This window comes from Convolutriloba macropyga, chromosome 7, assembly GCF_964194025.1.
Source record: "Convolutriloba macropyga chromosome 7, txConMacr16.3, whole genome shotgun sequence".
NCBI lineage: Eukaryota > Metazoa > Xenacoelomorpha > Acoela > Convolutidae > Convolutriloba > Convolutriloba macropyga.
Window position 1 is genome coordinate 17,982,523 of NC_134474.1, and position 18,888 is coordinate 18,001,410.

The following is an 18,888-nucleotide window of genomic DNA, read 5'->3' on the forward strand; positions in this document are numbered from 1 at the left end:
ACCAAATGAAGAGATAATAAATTATAGATGCTTGAGTTTAAAGAAAACGTTACAAACTCAAACTACTAAATGAATTACATAACGCCATGCCTCATTAGAGCGCTCACGAGATCTACCATTAATATGAGTACGAGAAAACAAAATCAAACAACAAAACGAGCAAAAACACAAAATTTTTTACAGGAAAACCTCAATATCTAAATTTAAAAGCACCTAAAATTAATAACGTCAAATTGCAGTAAGAAAATACCCTAACTGCACAAATTTACTTTTTCTTCGGGAAAATAGCAATAATAATTAGAGCGCATTATGTTCAACAAGCAAATCAACAATTACGGTTTAATATCAATAAAAACGTTAACGTTTGAATTACAAGGAAGCAGATGGGACCTCTCAATGATGAGACTAAGATACAGGATGACAAAAAGAACAACAAAAAGTGAAAAATTAAAAAAAAATTGAAAACAATTATCAGAAACTTTGAGACTTTTAGCTATACACTGAATGTATTGAACAAGTTAATTCGATGCTCAATTGGAAGCTTATGAGAGCCTCAGCATTTAGAGAAAAATTTACGACTAGACAAAGAATAGTAAAATAGGCAAAAACAGCAACTCCAACAAATATTGGAGGAAAAGTGTCGAAGCCATTAAAAAATGTAAAAAATGAAAAATTCAGTGAAAACATTTTTATTTTCAATTAAATGTTTAGAAACAATGGGATTGTTTTTTTTATATTAAAAATGGTGTAAAATCAACAAATATGAACAAATATATTAAAATCACGAACTTGTTCAGAAAACCGTAATTTTAAAGCTATTAAAATCAATGGCTTTCAACCGAATTCAACAAATACGCCAACTTCTGCGTCGATGGAAAAGCAATGATATCTGTCATTCCTATGTGATCAATGTGTCATCACAATAGTTCTTATGACACTGAAAACGACAACAAATACAGGTACAAACAAAAAATTCATCAGAAAAGTGCAAGAAGAATGTTTTGAACCCATGAAAACCATGATTTTTTTTCTGAAAATTTCATCTATGATCAATTGAATTGCTTCTCTAAATGGGAAGTGTCAATATTAGTATAATATGGAGAGATTTCAAAAGGAACCGAAAATTTGAAGAAACATCCAAATTTTTTTTAAAAAAAATGAAAAAACTCGTGGCGTCGACTGGTCCTGTCATCATTGCCAACTGGTCCTGTCATTATTGAGACTGATCTACAAGTACACAGAAGTAAGTTTAAGATCGGTTAATGTTAAAAAACATTTGAAAAATTGTTTTTAAAGTCTTAACAGCCATTAGCTGTTCACTCACTAGATAGGTTTAGTTGATGCTCATAAGGGGACCTTATTCAATTTTAGTCGAGGACACTGCCATAGGGTATCAAAAATTTTAAAATCTCAAAAAGAAAATCAAAATGTTACTTAAAATTACGAAAACTCAGTATCGAAACCATAAAAAACATGAGCGATTCCTTCAAAACGAATTACTTGTTCATTGGGCATCATTTGACTGTAAATGAGGTTTTGCTTATAATGGAAATTTGATATGAAAAGCGACTAGTCTCAAAGTGACTACTCTTAAGTGATTTGACTTAAAAACAAAAAAATTAAAAGTTTTTCAAAAAGCAGCTCTCAAATAGAATTCGATTTTTTAAACAGTAAAAGTCCCTACGAGACCATAACTAGCCTTTTTAATGCCTTTCGTCTATTAGGAACACAAAATTATTTGATTTTGAGGCGTGAAATGTAATTTTGAATTAAAATTTAAATTGAAAAAAATCTTAACTTTACGAAAATTCCCCTAAATGTGAACAAAAGCATGCCAAATATCACGCGTGTTCAGACAAAACTTCAAAAGCTCGATAACTTCTCAAAAGAACAAAATTCAAAAAAAATCTTTTTTTATTTCGAATTCTACGCTGGACGAGCTTTTTAATGATACCACTAACATTTCTCTACGATGGTTATATCGATCGGCCAAAACTGACTGAACAAAAAAAATCAATTGAATATATAGTTCCTCCCCCACAATTGGGGTCGGAACAACAACAACAGGAATTTTTCTCTTTTTGGGCGGCGGTTCGTGGTTCAGACTACATATGCTATAATGCCAACTTAATATCAAGAATGTTATTTTTTTACTTCTATACTTTTCAACTTCAATGACAATTTTTGCTCAATTATCAAATGTTTTATTGGCCTCATACACGGGTTGTTTTTCTATCATAGGTTAAAAGAATTTTCGTCCGTTTTTAGAGTAAGAAAAAGAGCAGTCAAAACATCTGCTTATTATAATTGATAATTTTCAAAAATTTCGGCACACAGTATCAACATCAATTACCGAAAGGTATTTTTTGTCGCTCAGCTCTGACGACTTGACGAGTCGGTAACAACATTACCACTCGTTCCACGTGATCTAACACAATAAACCCGTAATTGCTCTCCGATTGGTCGACGAAGTGGGATTTGAAGCTCGGTGCAAAGCTGTCCTGGTAAATTTGTTTCGCTTCCTGTATATCGGAGTCTGATATAAAATCAGGTGGAGGATCTGCAGAGCAGACATACCGGTCGTAGTACCCGGACCCTCGACTGCATTGAGACTGATGGACCCAAGATGAACCCTAATGTCGAAACAAACCCAAGTACGGCGAAACTTAAAGATATCGTGATAAGATCTTCTTTTGGAATTTTGATAGGAAATTTCGTGATATGTATGATGCAAGCATATGGTTTTTCTCAGTTGTTCTAAGACACACGATCAAGGTTTGCCCCATCTACTATTTCTTCTATAGTGCTTTTTTGTGACCCCCATTTACAAATTATGTCTGTCAAAAACGTCTGAAGAGATGCCCAAATTCGGGAGCTTAGGACCAGTTTGTGTAATGGTTAGCACACCAGGCTTTCAAGTAAGGGATGCTGGTTTGAATCCAGTACTGGTCCAGCTTTGAGCATGCTTTGACCCCCTCCACCCTCCCTCCCCTCCCCCCCCCCCCCCCCCCCTCCAACAACACGTTCAAAACACGTGCAAGGTTGCTTCATGAACAGAAAATTGTCCGTGCACAGGAAGGGGGAGTCAAATTCTGGCTATCTGCTTATCATTGACAGGTATTGTCTGATCATTGATAAAGGTGCGTCTGGTCAGGAGTAATTTTAAATGAGGACTTTAGCCTGAGAGGGGTGGGGGACGTGGGATAAGAAATTACAATAAAATGGTTGGTTCTATTTTCTGTGACCATCAAATTGAAGAAAACGTTTCTGCAATTCCAGGTTACTTGAACCTGTAATATAACAACAGACTAACCAACATCCATTGGGATTTCTTAAAATGTTTATAGATTATTTATATCTCCTTGTACTACTATTGCAATTCGTTCACGTGCCGCACCTGTAGTATGTAGCACTGCTCAACGCCCCTCAAGTCGTTGAGGTGAACCCAATCACTTGTACCAAAGAGATCAAACATTTCCACCATTTCACCGCCCATATCAGCCGACTGAATGACATTGAACACATTTGAATCACAGGTTGCTGCTGAAAACAACACATCACAATCATGGGCCAGGGTTATTAGATACCCATGGCCGAGACCTGACGTTAATCTTGCAACATCTTGAAAGACGGATGTTATTCTTTCAAGATTAACATCCGAACGCGACAATTTTGTAGAAAAAATGTTCATGAAAATCTATCTGAACATTTTTTGGTCTCTTCAGTGATTTATTCAATACAACAGTGCCACAATAGTGCTCTATAAACCAAATATCAGCAATTTCAGTTTTCAGTCAAATCGGGTTTCCTTCTTGAGTTACTGAAAGCTTACAGCGTACGCTACATTTTCAAATGAAATAATAAATAATTTTCTACAAATATACATACAGCAAACATTTTAACACAAGTATCCTCACAGATATTTACAATGCGAATAGCTTGATGCAAAAGCTATTTTGTTTATTATCAAGGGATGCTGGTCTGAGAAAAAAGCACCGTAATTAAAGCAACAAAACAAAGTTGATGCTTCTAGGGAACCAGCCAATTCGATAACATGCTCAAATGTGAATGCAGTGACAACAGACTGAAAGCTGATGTCCACAGAAAAAAAATTCATAGGACTTTATGCCAAAAAGGAAGCAGACAAACGTCAGTCGTAACTGGAGCTGTCAAAACATGTGACCTGCGAAAATGCGTATGGAGAAAACTTTCAGAATTGGAATTCCTGTTGGTTGACAGCAACTTTTGTTTGCGAAAAATAAGTTTACTGCCAAAAAATAAACATTCTGACCCGATAAATCAACGCATTAAGATTTCATGCTGCAAAAAAGTGATGGAAGAGGCGGATATTTTACTGTTCAACATGCGCTCATCTACAAAAATGTGACTGACTTCTCAAAGTGTAATGAAAAATGTAATGTATGTATGTAATGTATGTAATGTATATGTTGCAAAAATTATATTGCCTGGCTTGGTTCTAAACTCAAAAGGAAGCAGTTATCAGAAAAAAATTATTGACTTAGCTTGCTCAAATGTCCGATCTCTTAGTCACGGAAGTATTGAGCCTTCAAGAAGCGGCCTCGATTGACATCAGTGTCAATGACACTTTGACAAAGTTTTACTGCAATTTAAATTTGGTAACTATTTTGGAGCGCTGCGCCGAGGAAAAAAGAAGGAAGTATTATCAGGCATGTCAAAAGAAGCATAAACTGTTTAACACCCTTTTGTTAAGCGTTATTTACATTGTGGCACGAGAAAACTTGATTTTCTCAAAAAGACCAGCGGACAGAGCGCCATTTTTTAAATTTCGAACGCGAGGTATTCGTTGTTGCCAGAGTATTAGCTTCCAATTAGATTGGGCTGAGAAGTTAACTCTAAGTTAACTCTTAGGAGTCAAGATTTTGTTATTTTCGAAAAGTTAAAGAGCGCCAATGTTTCCGCAATACATTTTACTACTACAAAGCTGCTATATGCATTATTGTTTTTTAGGAAGAAACCTTCACAACCCGGGTCGAGGTTTTGACAAAAAAATAATGTAAGATTAGCGGTGAATAGCGGTGAAAAAAAAACTTTTTTCACCGCAAAGCACCCGCATCTTTTAGCGTTGAATGCGCTGAAAGCGGTGAATTTTTGTAAGAAATGCGTTGAGTTTTGTTGAATTTTACGGTGAAATTTTTTTTTCACCGCTTTCACCGGAATTCTTACAAAAAAGAAACTGCCGTACAAGGGTTTGAAACTCTACCTCATGCGCGTCACCAGCTTCGTAATCCACTGCGCCATCTGTCACTTACTTCAATTATGTATCCTGTGAATATAAGATAAGCGTTGAAATTAGCTCGGTGAGTATTTGTAAGATTTAGGATTTTAGCGGTGAAAAATTTTTTTTCACCGCATTCTGCTGGTAGCGGTGAAAAAATTTTTTTCATCACATTCTGCTGGAAGCGGTGAAAAATTTTTTTCAACACATTCTGCTGGTAGCGGTGAAATTTTTTTTCACCGCATCCTGCTTTTAGCGGTGATAAATTTTCTTTCACCGCTTAAGCGCTGAAAAAAAATTTTTCACCGCTTAAAAGTTTTTTTCCACCGCATTCATCGCATTGAACGCAAATCTTACATTTTTACTCAAATTCACCGCAAATCTTACATCTTTTAGCGATTTTTAGCGGTGACACCTCGACCCGGGAAATATAACTTGGACTAAAATGCATAGATTTGAATGGTGTAATTAAATGATATCCTTTCAACTGTGCGTGAAGATTGGGCATTGAATGGTGGGCGGTTTTAAAGTTTGGCATGAGCAAGCGTCGAGCCAAATTTTGTGAAAATTAATTATACATTTGGTTCATCGCAATTACCGAACTTGGTTACCAACTGTACCAACACTTATGAGTATAATCAACGCACCAACATAATAAAAGACCTCCAACAGTCCTCGAAAAGTCTTTCGGTATGAAGTAAGAATGATGTTAGGTACTTTTATTAAGTTTGGCAAGTTAAATCTACAAGCGTTGGCTATGGTCAAATTTAGGTGTAACCCTGAATGGCTATAACAGCAATTCTTTAAAATTTGCACTTGGCTTGGCTAACAATTGAACCGTTTGAAGGCTTACTGTAGAACCAATCATGATAAATTTGTATATTTGTAAATTTTTCTCAAGGACATATTTAAGCTCAACGTAGGCAACTACAAAATTAAAACCGACTGTACAAAATATTTCTGAAGAACAATTTCCACTAATGAAACTATGTTTAAGCAATTAAATCTCATAAAATTTTTTTCACACTTTGCTCGTTGACCAACCTTGACCGGGAAGAAAAACTGTCACCATTCTAAAACTGGGGAACATTGTATACACTCCGTCTCCATGATGGTAGAACCCATACCCACTATCAATATTTGACACCTTCACCCTGGATGCCTTCAAGTTCTCTTGGAAACCCGCAAGTGCATTGACGTCGGATGTTCCTCCCTCGGGTACCACAGAGCAAAGGGTGTATTTGGGTCTCAATAAATACTGACAGTCCGGTCCGTCCGGAATCCACGAATGATATACAGTGGGCTAAACAATGACAGATATTAATAATGACCATTTTTTAGAAGCGTATACGCACTGTTTTATAATCGGGAGCGGAGAAATATTTGTTAATCAAGATTCCGGGTCAAAGTTTCCTAGATGTCGGAGGTAGGTCTTATTTAATATCGCTAAATCCATAAGGTTTTTCCGCGGAGCATATTTGTTTTATTACGAGATAGTCATACATTCTCCTTGACGGTGAAATCATAATTGCAAGAAATGCGCTATCCCTTATATTCTCAAAACTTCAACAAACCTATACAAACTTTTATGAAGTTTGAATTTTTTGTAACAACCCAACAGTGGTATTAGCTAACTAACTACATATACTGATAACCATTTTCCGCTTAGAGGACTCGAACCTTCTATCTCCAGCTCCGCAGTCAGGCATGATACCGTTGCACTAAAGCTCTGATGAAGTAGAAACTTTGTTAGTTTATATACAACAAGGAGGCTCGGTAATGTAAGATGGCACATAAGGTTCCGACCCCGCTCATCCACAATTTTGGCATAATTGTCCACCAAATGAGCAACAGATAGAAAAACGCAAAAAATTTTTTTTCGGGAAGTATTTTTCAAAAAAATTGTGTATGAACGATAAGATAGCCTCTAAAGCAAATAACTCAGTGGAGTAAAAATTGATGCATTAGATTGCTGTGATATGCCAATATTAAGAAAGCGAGTCAAGATGAACAGCAAAATGAAACAACAACAACAACAAACATTAATTACATCAAAAACATTATGTCCGTTTTAATCGTTTAAAAACAAAATTTAATAACAAAATCAAACCAAACAAATAATAACAAAATACCGTCATATAGACCTAAAACTAAACAAAATAACTTATAAATCACCAGAAAAAATATGGGACAAGTCCATAAAAAAGTTTTGTAACAATTAGACAAAAAAGAACAAAAACAGTAAAGTTAAAAAATTCGCTTATTTTTTATTAAATAATTAAATTCAGAAAACCATTAGAAATCAAGTAAAATATCCCAAAGGTTTACAATTATCAATGCTTCTATAGAAAGGCATTAGGACCTGTCCTTTTTCAATTTTTTATGCGGTTAAAAAGAACAACAAAAAACAACAAACAAAACTTCAATTGAAACTTGCCAGACAACGCTGCAAAACCGTCAAGTTAAATTTTGGCGCTCAAAATATATTCGATTGCGTCCTCTTCAAACATCAATAATTTAGTATGAGGCCATTCACTAGTGAGACTAGGTAACAAGTAGACAAAAAAGAGAAAAGAGCAAAATTATGTAACACTTTTGATTTTTTTTCGAAACAAAATAACATCCAAAGTCATGAAACACATTAATTACAAACTGAAGTATTTAAATAGGGTCGTTTATTCATCCAAGGATGCCCCTGCGACCTGTATTTTTCCAGAATTTGTCTTGCCTCTACAAAAAGGACGTCAAATATGACAAAAATCGAATTAATTTACTTTTTTTTGTGAAAAACCGGTGTCGAAGCCAGAAGGGTTATAACGAATTCTTTTAAAAAAATAGATTTTGGGACAGCAATCCCTTGTGACTTCCCTTGACACACATAATACCATATTTGACCTGTAATTAACGAGATTAGGTAACAAAAAGTAAAATAAAAAGAACAAAATTTCCAAGGTAAAATTTTTTCTTTTAGTTTTGGAAAACTATTTTTTTCAAAGTCATGGAAGCCATCAGCTATCTACTAATATCAGAATATCGGCCCATCTATTATTCCATGAAAAGCCATTGAAAGCTATCGTTATACAGGAAATTTCATACGATCGAAACGACAAAGTAAAAATGACAGTTAAAGACAAAATTCAATTAATATCTTCAAGAAAGAAGTGTCGAGGCCGTTAAAACAATAATCTATATCTTTCAGGATTTTTATTATGTTCAATTGTCAATTGTGCCTCATTTTGAGTGCCAGTAAAGTGATATGGGAACTGTCAAAAACGTGATAATGTGATAAAAATAGAAAATGTGAAAAATGGGCAAATATCTAAAAAGAAAAAAATATGAAATCTAGTAGTATCAAAGCCAAAAAACAATAACCTAAGCCGACAAAACCAAAATAGAGGTTGAACTTTAAATCAGTAGAAAAAAGAAGCATTCTTTCTTTGCTGACCCTAAGCTACAAAATGACCAAACTAAGAAAAGAAACAGAGGTAAAAACAAGCCATTTTTTATCAAAAATCAATTATTTTTTAAAGTCGAAACGACCAAAACTTTCAAGTAAAAATCTAAATGCATTGGCTTGGAGCTGTTCAGGAAGACAATTGGACCTATCACTCCTGAGCTTTGATTTAATATGTACTGTTCTTTATTAATAGACAAAAAGTTTTTTTTTTTTCAAAAAAAAAGACCGACTGATTACAATCTGAATTGTCTTTGGATTGTAAGAGTCCAAGATTGGCCCAAAACTAGCCTTGCTAATGCTTTTTGTCCATCAGGAACAATTGATTTTTCGAGTGTTTTAGATTTAGATAATTTGTTAGTTGAAAACCCAAAGATAAATTCTGCATTTTTGATAATCAACGAGTAAAGTTAGCAAAAAACGGCAAAGTTTTAATTACAGAGCACTCTAAGTGGAAGTTGAAGTAGGAATAGCTCCCTTCCGAGTCTAAAAAGATGGTGTTAGTGTTGTTTGGTGTGTACTGCCGGCAAATTTTAACCAAAATGGACTAAAGTAGCTTATTTCGTTCTGTTTTTGATGAAAGAGGCTGAATTTTGAAATATTTAGCCATTTTTTACCAAATAAAAATATAAATCAAAATAATCAACAACGCTTGTTTGTCTTTAAAATTAAAATCAACGATACGATTTTTAAAAATTTGTCAAATTTTAGCAAAATTGACGAAAATTTAATCAAAAATTTCGGAAAATGTGAATAAAAACAACGTGAATTCACTCTATTTTTCTCAGAAGTTTAAACCTCGATAACTCCCTGTAGAAAACGAAAATTTAAAAAATCTTTTTAATTCCATATTATACTCTGGACGAGCTTTTCAATGATACCAGTGTCAACTCTCTACGATGAATATATCGATCGGCGAAAATTGACTGAACAAAAAACCCATTTGATTATATAGTTCCTCCCCCCTCAAGAGGGGTCGGAACAACAAGCTGAGTTATTCCCAAAATATGATTCTCTAATATAATCAGGAAAATCATGATCACCGTAAGAGTATTGAGAACTGAGTCTCGGGATCATCCATTAGGTAGAAACTGTTCAAATAAATTCTCAGAGGGAAAAATGCTGCAGTTAACATTAGAGGTGTTTCGTTATCGTTTTTTCCCTGTTCTCCGAAGTAACCCAGTGAAACATGATACACATTGCCATGTCGTGCAAGATCCTGACTACTCTTTCAAAACATCTAGTCAAGATCTTGATTGGCAAACAGTTCTTGGAGCACCTTGGGAAGATCTTGACAAGATCTTAACAAGAAATGCTAAAAAAAATTTCGGGGCGCAGCTTTCCAACATCTTGATAAATCTTTGCACATGAAAAAACAGACTAGAAGCAAGTTATTTAGGAAAAAATTGACATCTGAAACGTTTTTAAAAATCTTGTTTGTTGATTCTCATGAAATGATTCTTTCAAGTTCGTACATATGTTTTTTGCCATGTTACATGGCAAGATCTTGGCAAGATTAACCTAGTTTTAGTATCAACCAGTTGCTCATCGAGGCTATCTAGTTTCTTTTTAATGAGCCTTCTCTGGCAGAAGACGCTAATTTATATGAATAAGTTACGGGTAACGACTAAATTTTTGCGTCTCAGTAAGAAATTAAATTAATTAGTAGATTATCAGTGCAAGCAGTTTTATGCAAATAGATTTTTTTTCAAGGGGAAAGGTGAACAAAGTTTCTGTTCACACTTAAAAGTTCGTACATATCTTGACGTTTTCTTGGCGAGTATTTTCGTTTGTTTTTCAAGTTTTAGTAGGTCCATATCAAGAAGTTTCAAGTTTCAGTTCAGTAAGAGGATGTCCTACAGGCACTTCATAATTTCTCACCGATCTAGTCCAGCAGGAATACTGTCCTCTGTAGTCCTTCAAAACAACAGTCTCTATGTGTGGAAGAGGCTGCATTGCAGTCAACAGTTCTCCGCCAGTTGCAGCATAAGCGAACACGTTGGACACTGGGTTAGTACAAGCAGTGTCTAAATTGGCATACAATTTTTTTTTTTAAAAAAAATATAAAATTTTTAAAAGCAAGTGTCAGAGTGAAATTTCTTTCAAATTTTTTTTCGAGCCAGTATTTGAATCTTAAATGTGAAGTAAATTGTCTTAGTTTTCCAATTCTGATTACCCAGATTTATGCCAGACTGAAATGGTCTCTGACCAGATCATCCCGGACAGAAATGACCTCTGATCCGATGGACCCACGCTGAAGTAATAAGCTCTGATCAGACTATTGGGCGCTCGAATCCTCCTTTGAACAGGCTAGTGTGCGTCCTTGAACCCCTGATCAGAAAAAAGTGTACTCCAATTTGCCGTTGATCAGACTCAAATCCGATTAAAAGCGTCTCTGATCAGACTAAAGTGCGCTCAAAAGAGTCTGATCAGAAAATAGTTCTGAAAATGAAGAAATATTTTCGCTTGAGCACATTAATTTCATTATAAAATGAAGTTTTCAGTAAAAAAATCAACTTAGAAAAATTCAGTTCTAAGAGAATTGCTAACGAAAAGTAAACCCAAGTGAGAATAGTTTAATTAGTATGTTATTGTTTCTTGTTTTGGACTCAATAAATGAACTCAGACATTTGACAATAAAAATAGGTCATGTTCTATTCAGAGCCAGCATACTCTTTATTAATCTCTTATCAGAACGCTTCTGTATTCTTGTTTCTTGACGGAGCCAACATCTCTTAGTAAACAAAAAAAGCGGAAAACTGCGTTCAATATAGCTTCTGATGAGACCCAATTGCGCTCCAAAGTTGAGACTAGAGTGTGCTCAAACCTGCCTCAGATCAGACCGTCCCAGACTGAATTTACCTCTAGTCAGACAAGTTGCAAACCAATGTCCAGACTAAACTGCGCTCGAAGACTTTTCCAGACCATTAAACTCGAGCGCACCATGCACAGGCGTGCTTCGAAGATGGTCTGATCAGAGGTCTAGTCGGTCTGGACACGTCGACTTAGGTAGCCATGGAGTTAAGTAAAGTTCAATAAAATGAATTTTACTTATCGCATTATCGCAGCTAATACGTTTTATCCACTAGGAAAATATAATTTCTAAAATATTGTTGATTACGGGTACACAAAAAACCCTAGAGCAGATATTTAAAATTGAAGGTTTTATATTGCTTTGCTTCGACTAAAATCAACAGACTCTTAGCTTCAAAGACGTAAGAACATGAGCTAATAACGTTATTTCGCACTCATATGCAGCCATATTCTGATGTTTGGCTTTTCGGGTATTTTTAAAAGACTTATTAGAACTGAGGAGCTAATTGTGCGTTCTGGTTTTAACTTAAGCAGGAGAAGCATGATGAAAACTTGATCTAAAGAAGGTTACATTTTTTGGGATAACATAATTACCGTCTCGAAGCATGAACTTCCCAAACTCCATTTCAGGCACAAGTCCGTAAACTCCATACTCATAGTATTTGAACCCATACTTCTTTCCACTGCTCGTGAACTCAAACTCGTCGGACAGTTGGGTGAAATACTCTGTATAAGTTTGTTCAATCTGTAGATCAAGAGACGGCGCAACATTCGGAACCACACAGAAAAAGTAGTTGGGTAACTGACAGTGATCTGGGTTCGATCGCCAATTAACAGGTGTTATGGAGGCTGGGTTCAACTGAGAACACAAAAACATAGCTGGATGAACACAGAATGGCCGCTGAGAGGTTTTCCCGATTTGAAATTTATTGTTTTTCCAGACATAAATCAAAACAGGAAATTGTGGCAAACAATTGTTGAATCGTGAACTAAAAAATACACACAAGTAGGTAAATAGGATGAAAAATGGTTACTATTTGGTGTCAGAAAACAAACGAGAATAAACAAAACTTGATTATCAAAAATGAAATTTTTTTATTGTTTTCAGCTCGGAAACAGTTAAAATAGAATTTTGAACAATGAGCAAAAAATAAAAAATTACTGCAGTTCAACTTTTTGTTTTAGTTTTTTTCTAAAGAAGATTTAGTTAAGAAATGATTTTCTGTTATCTTCTTCATGATTATCTGTGGAAAAATTAGAAATGGTAAATTGTTTTTTCAAAGAACTTGATAAAAATATAATTTAGTGTTCTGACCCCACTTTTAGTGGGGGGAGGAACCATATACTCAACTGGGTTTTTTGGCCGATCGATATAATCACCGTACAGAGTTGTGCGTGGTATCATTAGAAAGCCCGTCCACCGTAGAATATGGAAAAAAAAGATTTTTTTGATTTTCGTTTTTTACAGGGAGTTATCGATGTTAAAACTTTTGAGAAAAGTACAGTGAATTTCGTTGTTTTTATTCACATTTTCCGTATTTTTTTACCAAAATTTTGTTAACTTTGCTAAAATATGTTGAAATTGTTAACGATAGTGTTAATAATCTTATCTTAAAAGATATAGGGGGTTGCTGAATTATTCGATCAGAGCTTTTTGGCTAAAATTTTCCTCAATTTTTCAAAACTCAGAGTTATTTACTCAAAAATGGGATCAAATATGCTTTTTTGGCCCGCTTTCACCAAATTTGCGTGAAGTAGACACCTTAAAACTGCAGCCACATTCACAGCAAGCTTGAAGAGAGAGCTAGTTGCACTCCAGCTGGTTTTAAGAGTCTTCTGAAATTATAATTTTGCCAGATTTTCGCAAATTTAACCTCGATAATTAAACGAAATCAATTATTTAATTTTGATATACTGAAAAATTTTGTTTAAAATTTTATCTATTACGCGACCATTTGAAAAATTGAGTGTGTTAGTAGCCGCGCAGCAATATCAGGGCTCATATGGATCTCACCATGGATCGTTAGGGTAAAAACATATATTTTAATGGGGCGCGGCTTGTTTTAAAAAATATATTTCCCTAAAAAATTTCTCATGCATATTACTGATAAAAATTTCAAACGAGGGCTCTTTTGTTGACAGATACTATTTACAAAGAATGAGGGCCGACGACCATATTTTACGGTCTCAGAGTAAAGCTCGTGTTTTTTATGGCTGTGACCAATTGCCTTCTAAAAATTTTGTGGATTTCTTATGTTTTGCATTATTTTTTTTATAGTTTTTGTAGTCCAAAGACTTAGTTAACCCAGTCAATGATCACAATCGCTTTCTAGGAAGCATAGGACAATCAGACAATGCTTTCAGTTGTAATCCAAGGTCTCTGATGACTTTAAACTCATTTGTTTTAAGAAAATGTCGGCGAATTTTTGAACTTTGCCACTATTTTCTCTCATTTTTCTCAGCTTCGGGCGCCGTCTCAGTAAAAACAAGCAAAAACTCAGTTCCTGTTAGCCAGTAAATTTTTTTCTGTAACGGTTTCATATTTAACTAATGGATTCTTGGTTTTACACCACGAGTTTTCAATTTTTTTAAAGCGTTTTTGCAGATTTTTTGAGTTCATTTTGTATCGTTGTCGAATTATCACATTATTGACAGTCCAGTTGAGGACGAGCTTAGATGGGAAAATAAACAGGGTTGCAAAAAGGCGTATATGAATAGGTTAATTGTTTTTAGTGATTAGTTTGCGCTTTTGGGCTGAGACACTGTTCTCTCGCAATATTCAGTGATTTTCTTTTGCGTGTGTTTTTTTTTTCTTTTGGTTGTCGTACGACATATACCTGATAAAGATAGATCTCAATTGCTTCTCCAACCTATTTATATTTTTCAGTATATAGCTATTTCTTTTAGTGCCTTTCAAATTACCTTTTTATTAACAAAATTTTATCAACTGTTTCCTTTCTGCCTTGACTTTGTTTTAATTTGTTTATTGAGCGATATGTATGTTTTTGAAAATTTTCTATCGGTTCATCATTTGGTAGCCAATTAATTCAAGAATGTGGATGAGCGGGGTCGGATCTTTATGTGCGTACGCACATTACCGTGCCTCCTTGTCTAGTTTTAAATTGCTATGTTGAGCTGTGAGAGCTTTGAGCAGTGCCTTGATGTATTAAGAGAAAATATGAAGCACTGAGCAACAAAATTTTCACAAATTTTTATAAATTTGTATCTCATTTCTTCTATATCAATACTGCAACCTTCAGTCTTTTGCTCAAAGAGAGTTTTATCAAAATGAGCTATTAATGACAAAAATATTTTGACCCCTGACCCCTTTTGACCCCTTTTGACTGGCTGAGTTTTGACATACTTTCAAAGAACTGATAAATGAGTAATTTGGTGAAACCTTGCTAAGTGACAGGAAAAGTTGGCAGATCATCAGTGTTTTCATTTGGCTCCTTTCCACTAACTAGTCTATGAGTTCACTCTAAAAATGCCAGCATGTCCTTAGGATTGTTGTTTTTGCCAAACTTAAGCTTCCTTTTAGGTCTTTTTTGGAAGAAGTTAAAAAATGCTACAATTGTTTTGGAGGTGGGTGCTAAATAATTAGAATTAGTTGATAAGGTGGTTCGCTGGATCTTCTTCAAAAAAAATAAATTAAAAAATCTGCCAAAGATGTGTGACAAAACCTGCACAAATTATATTTTTCTTTGTTTTTTCCTCGTGTATTTTGGTCATCCTTGCTCTGAAAAAGAGCAAATTTGATAAAAATTTTGATGGTGAACGCCAGCCATTATCTCACTATCCAGGGATTTGCTCTATGTCATATTGCAGCCCATAAAAAGGAAACCTATAATTCTTCTTTGTCAGAGATATCCTTACCCGATATCGAATCCCAGTTCGTAAAAAATGACCGAAAATACAATACTCGGCACCACGAAGGAGTTTAAACGCCAAAGTTTGACTTATGAAGATCGTTTGAGCAGTAACCTGGTGTGCAGATTATTTGTGGTTTTTTTATTGCAGCGGCCAAGTAGTAACGTAAAGAGCACAACACGAATAAAATTTTACTACATGACGTCCTTTTTGGAGGTTCATTTAGAACTTGCAACCTTATTGTGATTTCGAAGAAGTTATTTTGCGGTCGACAAAATTGATCAAAGTTATCATACAATAGCGCGACGTCTCAACTATTTAGCGATGACAGAGGGCGTAGCTAGTGACAGCAAAATTAAACACAGCTGAATGGAGTCAAAAGGGGCAATTGAAAACGCGTGTGCAAAAATGGGAAAATCTTTACTTATCCTGCTCATGAGTTCAAAAAAAAACTATGTGCAACGTTTTTCTAAAAGATGTAACAAGTGTTTTTTCATTAAAAGGAAAAAATGGTGTGAAAATTAAAATATGAAATTATTCTCTCACAGTAACGATGAACTAGAAACTTCATATTTTGGAAACTGCCATGCTAGAAGCAACTTTGAAACTCTACATTGGAAATGAGTAACAATTTTATCAAAAACTTTAAGAAATTCAAGTTTAAAAAGTTCTGCAAAAGTGACACTCACATTTTGAGTAACGATCGAAATGAATCACATGGTTAACAAAATACACAAAAAAATCTGCTTATTTTTATTTGCCAACTTTTAAAATAAACCCTTAGTTATAAAAATAGTTAACCTATTTTAAAAAAAATTAGTTTCAAAAAAAGTTTAAGATAATGCAAATAATAGACCTTTCAGTTTTTCATTTAAATTTTTGATCTGTCAAAATGCGATAGCCTTGAAGTTTAGTTTGGTGTAATCTTTAAGCAATTATTCCCCTAAAAAAGATATGTTGGTGTAAAAATTCAAGAAATTTAGTTTTTCATCTGTATATATCTTCTAAGCTAATGGCATCCACCAACGATTTGTTCCTTTGGGAATGCATTATCTTAGTAAATTTTCAATAGGAAAAATTGTCTGGTCGTTTGATTTTAAAATGTTTTCTAGGTATTCAGCTATTAATTTTTTATGCGAAGAATTGAAAACTGAGTGGCTAATAATCAATGCCTCCGTTTCGGTTTTATTTCCGAAACGGCAGTAAAACACCACTCCAATTTGATTTTTAGTCGACTCCAAAAAATGTGTGAACAGATCTTAGAAAAGACAGCACACCAATACAATTCAAATTCCTTGAATTCTAAAAAAAATTAGGAGCGCTATAATAACCGCCTCGAATTTGGGACGCGGCTATTAAAAAGAAAACTATAATTCTTCTTTGTCAGAGATATCCTTGCCCGATCTAGAGTCCCAGATCGTAAAAAAATGATCGAAAATTCAAAACTCGGCACCACGAAGGAGTTTAAACGCCAAAGTTTGACTTATGAAGATCATTTGAGCAGTAACCTGGTCTACAGATTATTTGTGGTTTTTTTATTGCAGTGGCCAAGTAGTAACGTAAAGAGCACAACACGAATAAAATTTTACTACATGACGTCCTTTTTGGAGGTTCATCTAGAACTTGCAACCTTATTGTGATTTCGAAGAAGTTATTTTGCGGTCGACAAAATTGATCAAAGTTATCATACAATAACGCGACGTGTCAACTATTTAGCGATGACAGAGGGCGTAGCTGGTGACAGCAAAATTAAACACAGCTGGATGGATTCAAAAGGGGCAATTGAAAACGCGTGTGCAAAAAATTGGAAAATCTTTACTTATCCTGCTCATGAATTAAAAAAAACTATGTGCAACGTTTTTCTAAAAGATGTAACAAGTGTTTTTTCAATAAAAGTAAAAAATGGTGTGAAAATTAAAATATTAAATTATTCTCTCACAGTAACGATGAACTAGAAACTTCAAATTTTGGAAACTGCCATGCTAGAAGCAACTTTGAAACTCTACATTGGAAATGAGTAACAATTTTATCAAAAACTTTAAGAAATTCAAGTTTAAAAAAATTCTGCAATAAATCAAGTTCTGTCCAATAAAAGAAGTAGTTTCAAATGAAAAAAACCGCGCACAAAATTTTGCTGCAGGACGTCTTTTTGGAGTTTCATTTAGAGCTTGCAAACTTAATGTGATTTCGTAGAATTTTTTTTCGGTTGACAAAATTGATCAAAGTTGTCATACAATAGCGCGACGTCTCAACTATTTAGCAATGACAGAGAGCGTAGCTATTTACAGCAAAATCAAACACAGCTGGATGGATTCAGAAGGGGCAATTGAAATTGCTTGCGTAAAAATTGGAATATCTTTACGTAACCTACTCATAAATGTGGTAATAGGTGTCTTTTTTATTAAAAGAAAGAAAATGATGTGAAAATTATATTATAAAATTATTTTCTGACAACAATGCTGAACTAGAAACATCATATTTTTGAAACTGCTATGCTAGAAGCAACTTTGAAGCTCTACAGTGGCAATGATTAGCAGATTTTAGCAAATAAAATTCAGAAAATCAAGATTAAAAAAATTCTGCAACTTTTTTTACAGAATTTCGTTTTCTCACTTTTTACTTCTGTGATGCAGTGAGGCTCACGTTTTGAACAATAATCAAATTGAATCACATGGTTAACAAACTACACAACAAAAACCTGCTTATTTGTCAACTATTATAACAAACCCTTAGTTATAAAAATGGTTAAACTATTTTTAAAAAAAACCGTTTAAAAAAGTTATAAGATAATGCAAGTAATAGAAATTTCATTTTTTCAATAAAAACTTTGGTCCGTCAAAATGCCTTATTTTTGAAGAGTAGTTTGGTGTAATTGTTAAGCAATTATTCCCCTAAAAAATAAGTTGGTGTAAAAATTCAAGAAATTTAGTTTTTCATCCGTATATATATCTTCTATGCTATTGGCAACCACAAATGATTTGTTCCTTTGGGAATGTATTATCTTACTAACTTTTCGAAAAAAAATTGCTCCTGTCGGTTGATTTTAAAATGTTTTATGGTTATTCAGCTATTAATTTTTTTTTTGCGGAAAATTGAAAACTGGGTGACTATTATTCAATGCCTCCGTTTCGTTTTTATTTCATTATTCTATGTCTATGTTTTAATAGACAAACTGTTGCCATCCTCGTTTTAGTATTACTATTATCCAAATGTTATTTAGTATCAGTGGTGTAATTAATAATGAAGCACTATATGAATGTTGAAATTTTCAGGGCAGTGATTGGGTCAAATTAAATTACAAGTTGCAGCTGTGATAAGCTGATTCCTGATATCAATGGATATAATCCATCTGTTATTTTTTTGTTGGACAAAAAAATCGACTCATTATTTTTGCCCAAAAGAGTGAGTTCAAAACAACTTCTCAAAAAAAAACAATTTGGTTTTCCGAACGTTGGGTGGTCAAGTTTTATGAAAAAAGACTGGAAAGCAGGCA

The 18,888-nt window shown here is 34.2% G+C and overlaps 1 protein-coding gene across 1 annotated transcript in view; it reads right to left on the reverse strand.

The window, feature by feature from the left end:
* LOC142342963 (uncharacterized) overlaps positions 1-18,888 on the reverse strand; it is a 102,998-nt gene that overhangs the window by 36,979 nt on the left and 47,131 nt on the right. Inside the window, exons 6-10 of the mRNA XM_075394643.1 lie at positions 12,120-12,384; positions 10,593-10,738; positions 6,302-6,560; positions 3,398-3,543; positions 2,354-2,633 (exon numbers count right to left, since the gene is read on the reverse strand). Of these exons, the coding sequence (XP_075250758.1) occupies positions 2,354-2,633; positions 3,398-3,543; positions 6,302-6,560; positions 10,593-10,738; positions 12,120-12,384 (1,096 nt within the window). The remainder of the gene's footprint in view (positions 1-2,353; positions 2,634-3,397; positions 3,544-6,301; positions 6,561-10,592; positions 10,739-12,119; positions 12,385-18,888) is intronic.